The following is a 13,369-nucleotide window of genomic DNA, read 5'->3' as shown; positions in this document are numbered from 1 at the left end:
CCTTACAGACCAGAGCACACACACTGCTACAGCTAAAAGCCCGAACACAGAGAATCCAGGACAAATAAACCCCGCAGGGCCAACAAGAAGAGTATAGATACCAGGCGGATTAGGGATGGTAGGGGGAGACACGGGGAATCAGTCACAAGGGTCAATCTAGAACCCCCTCCCAGGAGGACAAATAACAGAAAAGTGGTGATGGGTGATGGAGGATGATGTAAGATATGGAAATAATAATCTATAACTTATCAAGGGTTCATGAGGGAGGGAGGGTGGGGGTGAGGGGCAAGAAATGGGCAGCTGATATCAGACACTCAAGTGGGAAGAGAATGCTTTGAAAATGATGATGGCGGCATAGGTGCAAATGTGCTTGACACACTGGATAAATGTATGGATTTGTAATAAGAGATGTAAGAGCCCCCCCAATAAAATTATTTTTTAAAAGAAAAGAACACCAAAGGGGGGATCTCATTTGAAAGGAGCTCACTCTTTGAGGGTGGGGGGCTGCTAGCCTAGCAGGAAATAATAAGTGAGCATGTTGATTTCAGGAAATGCACAGCCATGGTATGCTGGGGAGAATGATAATTTTGGAGCGATAATTTTAGGAAAAGCCTCACTGAGGAGGAAATGTTGAAGAAGCTCTTTCAGTAAAGCAGGCAGGTGAGGCAGAACGAAGGCAGTGATCAGCAGAGGGATAGGAGAAACAGAAGGCAGCTCAGTCGTGGGAATCCTTGCAATGAGAGACGAGAGGCAGAGAGTTGAGTCTCTTTCAAGGCTTTTGGATCCATTTCATTGAAAGTCTTCTTTTTTGTTAACACTTGGCTTTGCTAAGCACGCCGTTCTTCCCTAGGTATAAGCTCCCTCTGGTAACTTGCCCAAATCATGTGACATGAAGGAGCATTTTGGCTGTTCTTCCACGACGGATTTGTTCATCCTCCGGGACTTCCCTGGTAGATTCAATGTCACAATTCAAAGGCAGCAATTCTTTGGTCCTCCTTTTTCTTTGTCCAGCTTGGGGAGGCATAATTGTTGTTAGTGTTGAGTGCCCTGAAGTCAGTTACTGCTCATAGGGACCTTCTGTAAAACAATGGAACTCTGCCCAGTGCTGTAGCATCTCCCAATTGTGACTGTTTGTGCCCATTACTGTAACCACTGTGTCAACCAACCTCAGTGAGCATTGAACATCTTATTTTTGTGACTGACCTTCTACTTTACCATGCCTTATGTCCTTTCCCAGGGACGGTGCCATTTGATAGTACGTTCAAAGTATGTGAGATTCAGTCTAGCCATCTTCCCTTCCAAAGCACATTTAGACACTAGTTCTTCCCAGATAGATTTGTTCCTTCCTTCCTTCCTTCCTTCCTTCCTTCCTTCCTTCCTTCCTTCCTTCCTTCCTTCCTCCCTTCCTTCTCTACCTTCTTTTTTGTTTCCTTCTTCTTCATCCTCGTCTTGGTCTTTGTCTTCTTCTTGCCTTTAACACTTGCAAACTTCCCAGCATCTTCCCTAGCCCCCTCCTTTCTTTTATCAATCTCATTCTTATTGTTGCCTTCCTCTGCACCCAAGTTCACACTCAGCTACCTCCTTACCAGTCACTTTGCGTCCCTAGTAACCATCAAAGAATTCCTTTCAGCATGAAAACCTTTTCTTCACTTTTTACAGTAGTGGTTTCATACAAACATTTGTCCTTTTGTTATTGACGACCTCCACTCAGCACAACGTCCTCCAGATTTCCCTCATCTTATGAAGTGTTGCACAGATTGTAATTATTTAATGCAATTCTTTAACAGTGAGTGTTCTTCCATTCACGTACTCCAAACCTGGGTATATACATTTTTATTCATCTGAAATAGTTAAGGATTTCATGTCACTTGGATCCACAATCAAAGGCTCATGGAAATAGCATTCAAGAAATCAAATGCATTGGATCAATCTGCTGCAAAAGACCACTTTAAAGAGCCAAAGGCAAAGATGTCACCTTAAGGACTAAGGTCTTGCTGACCAAAGGAAGACAATGGACAGGTACGCACATGAGAGCTGGACAATGAAATGAGATCAAAGAAGAATTCATACATTTGCATTACGGTGTTACACCTAGAACATAGAACCATGGCACTTTCGATACTGGCTATTCTGTGCTTTCAGCTAAGATCCACGTGGCATGAGCAATGATAAAACTTTTTCTACGTATTCTGAATCAGGCTTTAATTTTTGGCAACTCCCCATCTTCAGCAAAATGTTGCTTCTGTGTTATATTAATGATATTATTCAATGTTTACCCCATTGTTTCGGACCTTCTTTCCTTGGAATAGTTATAAATATTGACCTTTTCCAGTGGATTGACCAGGCAGTTATTGTTTAAATTTCTCGTCTTCCACTATTGCCTCAGTTTGTGAAAACATTTCAACCAATGATTTTCTATATTCTATTTGTTTTAGCCAATTACATTCTAATTGATATTCTATTTGCTTTCTGTAATTCCTTCATTGCAGCTTGCATTTATTCCTTCAAGATCATTGGTTCTTGAACACATACTACCTCTTGAAATGATTGAACCTTGACCTTGTCCTTCATTTTGATCACCAAGGCCATACTTTTCAAATACATAACCTTCCTCTTGGTTCCCCACTTTTGCATGCCAATCACCAGTAATCATCAATGCATCCTGATTACTTGTTTGATCACTTTCAGACTCAAGAAGTTGGTAGAATTCTTCACTTTCTTCATCACTAATGTTAGTAATTGGTGTATAAAATTGAAGCAGCATTTTATTAACCGGACTTCCTTATAGATGTAAGACATTATCCTCTCACTTATAGAATTGTGCTTGATGATAGATCTTACAGTGTTTTTTGTGGTGGTGCTTAGGGTGTCATTTCTCTAACATTGTCATTCCTGGCACAGTGAACTATAGTATAATTAAAAATAGCTAATACCAGTCCCTCCCTTGCCACCGAGTGGATGCTGACACATAGCAACCCTATTTGACAGGATAGGACTGCACCTATACATATCTGTAATTTGACGGGAGGAGAAAGCCTTATCATTCTTTCTCAAAGTGGCTGGGGGTTTCGAACTGTTGACCTGGCAATTAGCAATCCAATGCGTAATCACTATGCAACCAGGTCCCATTTCTGAATGACACACACATTTCTTAGATTCCTACTTGGATCATTCCGCTGGCTAATTATTATTAGATCTTGTCAGCTGTTTCTTCTCATTTTGAGTCCTCCACAGAAAATGAAGGTCTTAAAAGTTTGGGTTCATTTACACCACTAAAGCCAACTCCACTTTAAAGAGGCAACTCTTCTCTGGTCATATTTTGCGTGCCTTCCCACCTGAGAGACTCAGCTCCCGGCATTGTACCAGTCAAGCTTTCACTACCATGCTAAGATTTTCAGTGGCGAATTCCTCGGAAGTGGACAGCTCAGTCCTGCCTCATGGCCTGTTCTTACTCTGGAAACCCCACTGAAACCTTTTCACTTTGGTGATCTGGCTGCTATCTGCAATACCGGGGGCTTAGCTTCCATTTTCACAGCAACACACAAACCACCACACACAACAAACAGACAGATGAGTGAGTGGTAGCTGTGAAAGTGTACTGTCCAGTAATTCCAAGTCAAGTATTCTTTCAAAAGGGGCTTAAAAACAACACGATCTAAAGCTAATGTAGAATATCTCTATGTAAGCTGGTTGTACTGGGAATTGGAAAAAGGAATGCAGGAGGAAATGATGTACTAACTTTCAAATGAAAAATATAGGCTAGATGGGGAAGTTATATAGTAAAAAAATGAAATTCCCCACAAGGTATTCTATCAGAACCTTTAGAGTCTTACAGTGTATAGCCCACCAGTTTATACAACCTCTTCTCTCTGTTTCGCCTTCTGGAGCCTCCGGCTTTAACTACAGTGGGCTGATTTGTTCCAACTATCCAGCATGTTTATTTTCGTCCTCCAAGCTCTCTGCCTAGTCAGGGGGAGTGGCTGTGAATCATCTGTGCATGTTGCTGTTTCGTGTCGTCAGCACTTTCACTATGAAATTATATTTTCAGTAGCTTCTAATCCAGGTGTAGTGGTTTGTTCCATGCTGTGTTTGGCGTGGGCCCTTTCCCCTCCAAAGCAATTAAAATAGTTGAATTGGACATGCATTTCCAGTAATATTTTTATTTCCAGTTACTTTTTTTTACCTACTTACGTAACAGAATATTTTTCCCAATTGCATTCTGCTTTCAAGATTAAAATCAAGTTAGTAGAATACATTCCTAGGTATAGTTATTATAATGAGTGGGTTCAGATGTAAGATTCCAGGGGCCTACTTCAGGGTTTATCAAATGATTGTTTGCCAATTGTGCAGCAAAGAGGAGCAATGAGTTAAGTATTTGTTACATGTTTACAAGTCCTGGGTTTTGAGAAATTTACTTTATCAGTATAATTAATACTTACTGTGTTCATAAATTCACCATCTCTTGCTTTCTTGATCATAATTTTTCATTTATGTACCCGTTATTTCTAGTATGTGTGTTTGGTACTTTGGACATATTGTCAGGCAAGACCATCACTGCTTGGTGCAGTAGAGGGCGGAGAAAAAGGTGAAGGCTCCCAGAGAGATCGATTGACACAGTGACTGCAACAGTGGGTTCAGGCTTGGAAGAACTGTGAGGATGGCAAAGGACCAAGCAGTGCTTTGTCCTCTTGTGCGTAAAGTTGCTATTGGTTGGAACTGACTCAATGGCACCTAACAACAACAACAACCATACTATTTCTAGTTGCCTTCATGACTTAGTGCTGCCATAACAGAAATATTACAAGTGGATGTCTTTTACAAACAGAAATTAGATTTCTGACGGCCCAGGAGGCTACAAATCTAAATTTAGACTGCTGCTTTGGAGAACATCTTTCTCTCTGTAGGCTTTGGCAGAAGGTCCGGATCTCTTCAACTTCTGCTCTGTGGCTCCTTGGACATCCCTGTGTGCGTTGGCATCTATCTTATTTGATCTGTTTCTTTAATCTGTTCCAGTTATATTACATGAGAGCTTGACTCAAGATAAACCCTATCCTCATCCTGTCTCATCAGCCAAACAGAGGCACCCCATTCCTTATTGGGGTTCTAACCATAGGCATAACCTTCAGGATTGACAACGCATATTTTTGGGTGGTAGCTTGCGTCTTGCTGTGATGTTAGAACCTATGCCAATATTGCAGGGCTTACAATCAGAAAAGGCCAGCATCCCTTCATTGGATTTACTCAGTCTGTACACAGATAATCTGAGAAACCAGACTGTACGAAGGAAAACTCAGCATCAGGTTCGGAAGACAGTTTGTTCACAGCCTGGCTCCTCATTTCACAGGATCAATTACAGTATCTGTGGCTTTGTTGGGAAAATCAGAGCTTTTCGGTCTTGGCACTCTTGCCATTGTGTCACCTAGCTCTTTGCTTCCGCGGGCCGTGTCAGGTAAGGTGTGCAGCCACCTGCCTGCCCGTCACTCACTAAACCGTAGCACTGCCACGGTTGTGACAACGCACATGTCGGTAGACATTGGGAAATGGACCCCAGGACTGTAGGAGATAGCGAATGCGCTGTCCTTCACTAGGAATATCCGCCGTGGAAAGTTCTTTTTGTACTGAGATCTAGGCCCCGTGTTACCACGCTCCGATGATTAACCCCTTCCATTAGAAGGAAATCGGAGTGCAACTGTGAAAACCACCGGGCACCCAAGGCTGAAGCTTTTGCTGGTCCTGACAATGAAACTTTAAGTCTGGAAAGTGCTTTCTTTGTGTAATTTGTTAGAAAAAAGCCAAAGTATTGAGCAAGTTAATCTTGGGGGGGAAATTCATTATTCTTGATATCCTGAGATAGCATTAGTAAGTTACCTTTATGTGATTCAAAGCCTGTGTTTGGTCACATAATTCACCAAAGTCAAATCAATTAGGTGAACTCCTCTGGCGTTGAATGTGACTCATTTTGATAGTTATGAGGCAATCGCTTAGAAACATGTATTGGCAGTTCGGAGAGTCTAAGGTTGAGTGTGTACTCAGCTTATGGCTTCACTTTATAATCTAGAATGTAAAAAGGAATAATTTGCTTCTCCCTGAGATGTGGACGATGAGATGTGTACATAAACTTCACATTGAATGTGAGGGAGATGGACCTTGCATTCCTGGCTGCTCATATGTCCCATCCACTGCCATGGAGTGGAATCTGACCCATAGTGATCCTCTGTAGAGTTTCCAGGTCTGTCCACATCTACAGGAGCACATGGTTGCCTCTCTTTCCAGTGGAGCTGTTGGTGGGCTTGAACCTAGACCTTTTGTCCAGCGGTCCAATTGGTGATGCATGCTCACTCCCTCCCTGCCATTGAGTCAATTTTCACTCTGAGCCACCCTGTAGCACAGGGTAGAGCCACCCCTTCAGAGGTACCACTCCTCGGTACTAATTGTGTTAGGAGAAAGGTCAGCTTTCCACTACTGAAAGAGGTGATGTCTCAGAAAAGCAAAAGGGCAGTTCTACCCTGTCCAGTAGGGTCACTGTGACTCTGTGGCAGTGTGTGTGTGCACACATAGTGTGGGGAACCCTAGTGGCACAATGGGTAAGTGACCGACAGGTCAGTGGTTGGAGCCCATCAAGAGATCAGTGGGAGAAAGGCCTGGTGAGCTGCTTCCAGAAAGATTACTGTCTTTGAAACCCTACGGGTAGTTCCACCTGTCCCCGCGGGCAGTGCTATCTGTCCATAGGGTCACTATGACTCAAGATTGACTGGATGACAAACAACAAGTCATGTTCATCACTTTTAGCAAACAATAATTGTGTCAATCATTGAATAACCAATTCACCCATCACCTTTACACCACTATGATATGTTTCCATTTCTATCACCTAATAGCAGCTGATTGTCACCCAAGTAATGAATCACCCTTCCCCTTATCTTCCTGCCCACCCAGGGGAATCACTTTAGGCCTCTAGACATTTGCCTGTTCTTGATACTTTATATAAATGTAATTATACAATATCTATTTGTGTTGTCCTTGTTAGACCAATTTCAGAGAACATGTATCAGAACTTTAGTTCTCTTTATGACTGAGTTCGATTCCACGTTTTGTTTATCCATTCTTCAGCTGATGAAACATTTGGGTTGTTTCCTGGGTTGGGCTACTGTGAACAATGGTACCTTGAACATTGGTTTACCTGCACATGATCTTTAAAGGGCAAATGCACACAGACCACACACCACAGAGTAATACCTTGGCTAAAAGCTGATGAAGCTGCCTTGTGATATGCATGCAACTCTGTGAAGCATCTATTCCTGCAGTTTTAAAAATTGCAGAAGCTGAATTGTGTCACTGCTCTGCTTCCCAACCACACATGGAGAATTCAACACACCATGTAAGGAATTCAAAACAATAGACTCATTCTTGGTCCTGCAATTTAAACAAGCAGTTGGATTATGAATTGGGTGGGGGCTGGAGACAAAGTTTTGAAACCAATGGTCAGCTGTCTCTGAATGTCTGATAAAAAGTTGTTGTTAGGTGCCATTGAGTCTGTTACAACACACAGTGGCTTATGCAGAACGAAACACTGTCTGATCCTTCACCTCCCTCACAATGGTTCCTCTGCCTGCACCCATTATTGCAGTGACTGTGCCCATCTGTCTCCTTGAGGACCTTCCTCTTTTGGGCTGCCTATTTATTTTACCAAGCATGGTGTCCTTCTCCAGGCACTGGACTCTCCTGGTAGCATTTCCAAATATTTAAGATGAAGTCACCCCATCCTTGTCTAGGAGCAGGCTCTTTGGGGCCAAAGGCAAACTGTAAGGGAAGGGGAAGGTCACTGAGTGGTGGTTTGTACTTGCCACTAAGCAAAAGTTTGATAGTTTGGACCCATTCCAACTGCACCTGGGAAGAAAGACTGCAGATCTTCTTTCTTAGCGATTACTGCCAAGGGGAGTGTTTGGAAGTCAACATGGGGCCTCCACCATGCTGTCTTGTCTATGGCAACGAGTTTGGTGTTTGGTTTTAGGAGCATGGAAAAGGAGAATGGGTTTGGAAAAAGAGAGTGGATATGTGTGCAAGATTTGATGGAGGAGGGAGACCAAGAAGAAAGAGTGGAGGAAGGGTGTCTGAACGGAAAGGAAAAGGAAGTCGTGGTTAGCCAAGACCATGACCCTGTGACAGAGCTTGCTGTCAAGGGCATGAGGCAGGGGACTCTCAGGGTAAATACGAGGATTTATGTAACTGGTTTCTCTTTGGAATAACCTTCAGAATGCACAGATGAGATATGCTTGTTCCTGGCTTGTTCTTAGGCCCCTTCCAACAAGCTCTGTCTCAAAGAGACCCCCTGAACAACAAAATGAAACACTGCCCAGTCTGAGCCATCTCCCAGCTGCTGTTGAATTTGTGCCCACTGTGGCAGTTGCTCTCCATCTATCACTTGGAGGGTCTTCATCTGCTTTTGCCCTCCTCCACTTTACCAAGCATGGCATATTTTCCCAGGGACTGGTCTCTCGATGATATTTGTAGAGTACCTGAAGTCTTGCCCTCCTCATTTCTAAGGAGCACTCTGACTGCACCTGTTCTGTTTGGACAGCTTAAAATGTAAAGCCACTGAGTTCTTTTGTGACTTTTTTTTTTTTTCAGATCAGAAAGACCCTCGGCTTTATTCCTGCCCCATCTATAAGAAGCCAGTTCGAACAGACTTGAACTACATCGCTGCTGTGGAGCTCAGGACGGCTCAGCCCCCTGAACACTGGGTGCTTCGTGGGGTGGCCCTTCTGTGTGATGTCAAATAACATTGGGGAGCATCCGCACAAAATAGTTTGGAAAGTGCAAGGTCCAAGTGACTGTAAACACCATTCCTCCATGACTTCTAGACATTCTATAAATCATGCTGTTTGTACGACTCAGGAACTGCGTTGGTTCCCCCAATCCTTAGGTAGAAGCAGACATTGCACCAATTTCATCATGTGTTGACCCATCCCCATTCTTGTTGAAAAAGTTATTGAGTGACTTAAAAATAACACATATCACTTGCTAATTAATTTAGCCCTCAATTTCCTGGGAAATATATTTCTTTCTGCCTGGAACCCACAGCACTGAGCAGGTTCAGCAGACTTGCTCTCCCTGAAAGAGGATGTTTTGTGAATGTGGTTTGGGTGACAGCCCAACTTTCTAAGGTGACATGGGACACTTGTGCTGAGTTTGCCTTTTGCATGTAGGTCAGGCGAAGAGCTTTATTTTCAGGGCTTCAAGTAGCTAATTAAGAGATCTCCTGAAAAATGGAAAGCAATAGGAGAATGGGTTAAGAATGTGAAGAAACAATTCATCTCTACCTATACACTAAGCCTAGAATAATGTTGAGCCCCCTCCCTCAGGAAATTAATTTTGAAATGTTAATTGAGATTTCTTCTTATAATCAAAATAGAAAATTAAAGCTAAAAGTCAATTGGTCGGAGGTCTTTATTAGCTGGTGCACTCACAAGTGGCTGCTGCTGTTGTGTGCTGTCAATCCGTCACAATTCAGAGCTAGCCTATAATATGAAGGGTACTTTCCCCATCGCATTTCCTAGGCTGTGACATTTATGGGAGAAGGTTGTCAGGGCGTTTCCCCGACAAGCTGCTGAGTGGGTTCGAACTGCTGACCTTTTGATTGGCAGTAAAGCACTTTAACCACTGTGACGTCAGGTCTCATTCACAAAATGATAGACCAATGCAAATTGAACCAACCTTGTTGCAAAAAAAAGAAAAAAAACCTATGGCCAGAAACAGTCATAGAAATGCTCTCATATCTTCATCCTTATTTTTCCCCTGGAAATTTATTCTAAGGGAAGAGAGAAGCCAATAATATCTAAAACCATTTTCATAATAGGGAAAAATAGAGGTACACTGAATCTTCAAGAATTAGGCTGTGTGTGAGGACATTAAGAGCCACAAGACAGTCATGAAAACCAATTCTGAAGGTTTCATAAAAAGAATGGTAAATGCCTGGTATTAAGTACGATAATGTTGAATGTTCTATAAAAGATAATATGTACTCAGCACACTTATGTAGAAATGAAATGTGTACACATATGGACAAAGACTAGTAGATAGCATGGAAAAGCCCAAAGAGGTGTGACACTCGGCGTGGTAAATATTGTAGTGGATTTGAAGTAAAAGTAATGATTGAAAGCAAAGAGATATATGAAAGATAGAAGTTGGTGGAACGATGGGGAGTAGGCGTTCACATGGGCTTTTTTGTTAATTAGAAATATTATTTAGCAAACTTCATATATCTATGAATTCTAGGTTTATATAATAAGTGCTTTTTAAAATAACCAAGGAGTTAGAAAATTTGGTCAGTATTAAGTTAGAATAGTGGTTTTCAAGCAGTTAGTTAACTTTGGTTTTTTTTTAACCAGCATATCTTCAAACATTTTCATGCTTTTTCAGATTACAACAGGAACACATATTCTAGCAATTGAAATTATTTTTAAATTAAGTGCAAGTAATAAATATCCTAATGAATGCCAAGAGGTAATATATACAAAGTGAACAGGGCAGGTCCAGTCATAGATAGTTGGCTCAATATTTTTAAATATCTTGAATTAATGTCTTTATAATCTCAGGATAATAGAAATTAATCTAGAATAAATTCACCAAAACAGGAATCACAGTTTAATTATAAGTAATTCTAAAATTTAAAACTGTTAATGGATTTATCAGGACAAATGATAAAACATCTATGAGAATAATTTTGTTTAAACTTAACAAATGTAAGTTGAAACTGAAACTATGAAATAACTGAAAATAAGTATTAGGAATTTTAAAAAATAATTTTCTTGGTAGCTTTTACAGATATCACAACAATCCATAGTTCTAACACATTGAGTAGTGTTGTACAATTGCTACCACCATCACTTTCAAAGCATCATCTTACTGACACAATTGCTGAAGACAAAATGGGTGCATAAGCAAATATGGTGAAGAAAGCTGATTGTTTCCAGTTATGAAAATATATAACCTCTGGGGTCTTAAAGGCTTATAGTTAAGCAGCCATTTAGCAGGGAAGCAACAAAGCCCAGGTGGAAGAAGCACATCAGCTTGTGTAATTGTGCGGTATCCAAGAGAAGAAGTATCAGAAGTTCAAAAATAAGCAACCAAATCGATGTGAAGGGAGGGGGGTGGATGTAGTGGAGACCCAAAACATACCTGTAAGATAATTGGACAGTCCTTCCCAGAAGGGACACAGGGAAGGGATGATAAATCCAGGGTGTGGTATGGCACTGATGGACCACAGAACTATGCTCTAGTTTTTAAATATTCCCACCCCTTAATATTATAATTTTTATTTGTTTTACCTTATGAATCGTGTTAGATTGTGTATCTTTGTTTGTATTTTTAAGATTGTTTGGTACAGAAAGTCAAGATAGATAACCCATCAGAATGCAGTGGGAGAAATGGTTCCCTGAGGGTATGGGAAGAGAGGTCAGGGGCAGAGGGGTGGGCAGGGAGCTGATAGCATCGATGACTGTATAGCCCCACTAGATGGGATCCACTAACATGACTGTATAACCCCACTAGATGGGATCCACTAACATGAATGTATAACTTCACTAGATGGGATCCACTAACATGAATGTATAACCACACTACATGGGATCTAAAAACAAAGTTGTATATAAATGGATACATTGGATTGTGTAAGATATGGCTCCCCAAAAAAACTATTAAAAAAGGAAAAAGGATTCCTCTTGGGGGGTGGGTTATAAGGAAGGGCAGGAATAAAGGAGAGCAGTTATAAAGGAGTTTAAGAAGAAAGAAGATGTTTTGAAGCTGCATTTAGGTAGGTAACTTTGGATGATCACACTGTGTGATTTCAGTGACGGAGAAGAGTTCAGGCACCACAGACAGGCCTGGGATTCCTCTCAGTCATCTCAAGGTTGAATGCCATTATTTTACGTGCGTGCAGCGGAGAGTTAGACCTGAGCAGTTCATGTGGCTCCTACCATTTTCAACAACCTTTTTCTCATCTGAGCAGGCATCTTTTGGTAGTATGAATTAAGGTTGCCATTGATTTGTGTGAATTGTCTAAAACAATCGTGTTATCTTGAAAAATAAATGACTAAAAATTATGGAAAAATAAAAAATTGTCATTGTTATTTAATGGCGTCACTGTGAGTTGTAACTGTCCTGATGGCAGTAGGTGTGCTTTGGGCTTTAGGAGAGGCAGGAACTGTGCTGCTCTGTGCTGTTGAGTCTGCTTGGCTTTGGGCTCGGAATGACCTCATGTCTTAGAGATTAAGACCCTGAGCATTTTCTTGGCTGTAGTCTTGATGGGAGCAGATTGTCACATCTTCGTCCTATGAAATTTCTAGGTGGCTGTGAACCATTAACTTTTCCATTCTCTGCTGAGTACATAATTGTGAGGATGACCACCAAGACTCCTTAACTGCCATCGACAAGCACATTTTTATAACTGCATTTGTATCTGTAATTCATAGAGTTGTGTAATTGAACTCATCCTTAAATGGATATGGGTCTCATTCAGAAGAAGATACCAAAAACCAAGTAGGACTTTTTGGGATTAATTCAACAATGAATGTCTCTGAAGCAATGCTGAGCCACTTATGGGGCTCCCACTGAATCTGGAGAAAAGGGAGGACCTAGTCCTTGCATCTGATCTATGAGGAGTCTTAGAATGAATCTTGGAAATGAAGAAAATGACACGCTGTATCTTAGTGATAATGGAGAGTGAGATTGCCATTGTTCGCTGCTGTTGAGTTGACGCTCACTCATGGTGACCATATGTATGTATAACAGAGCTAAGCCTTGCCTGGTTCTCCATCATCTCCATGATCTTAATATGCCATATGCATTTAAAAGCCCATGAATTACAACAGAATGTTGCAGAGTAGTGTAGCAGTCTTTTTCAGATTGTCAGCATGGTGGCTGTTGGTAGGTGCCATTTAGAAGGTTCCAACCAATAACACCTTTATGCACATACCTACGCCCTCCTCACCATTGTTCCTGTGCTTGAGCCCAATGTCGCAGCCGCCGTGTCCACCCATCTCCTGGAGGGCCTTCTTTACCGCTGCCCTTCTCCTTTCTCCAGCATGAGGTCCTTCTCCAGGGACTGGTCTCTCCTGGCAACATGTCCAAAGCATGTCAGACGAAGTCTTACCATCCTAGCCTCTAAGCCGCACTCTGGTCTATTTCTTCCATGACAGTTTGTTTTGCCCTTTTAGCAGTTCAGTTTCAATTTTCTTCTCTAGCAACACAATTCAAATGTATCCATGATTCTTCGGTCATCATTATTCAATGTTCAACTTTCACATGCATATGAGGTAATTGAAAATACCGTAACTTGGGTCAGGCACACCTTACTTCTCCATGTAGCATC

General features: G+C 41.6%; 1 protein-coding gene across 1 annotated transcript in view; it reads left to right on the top strand.

Moving 5' to 3' along the window:
* DNAH5 (dynein axonemal heavy chain 5) overlaps nt 1-12,086 on the top strand; it is a 378,136-nt gene extending 366,050 nt beyond the window's left edge. The window contains exon 79 of the mRNA XM_075540865.1: nt 8,629-12,086. Coding sequence (XP_075396980.1) covers nt 8,629-8,780 — 152 coding nt within the window. The 3' untranslated portion in view covers nt 8,781-12,086. The remainder of the gene's footprint in view (nt 1-8,628) is intronic.
* The last annotated feature ends 1,283 nt before the right edge of the window (nt 12,087-13,369 follow it).

The sequence above is a fragment of the Tenrec ecaudatus genome, chromosome 2, assembly GCF_050624435.1.
Source record: "Tenrec ecaudatus isolate mTenEca1 chromosome 2, mTenEca1.hap1, whole genome shotgun sequence".
Classification (NCBI taxonomy): domain Eukaryota; kingdom Metazoa; phylum Chordata; class Mammalia; order Afrosoricida; family Tenrecidae; genus Tenrec; species Tenrec ecaudatus.
This window is presented reverse-complemented; position numbering and strand designations above follow the sequence as displayed.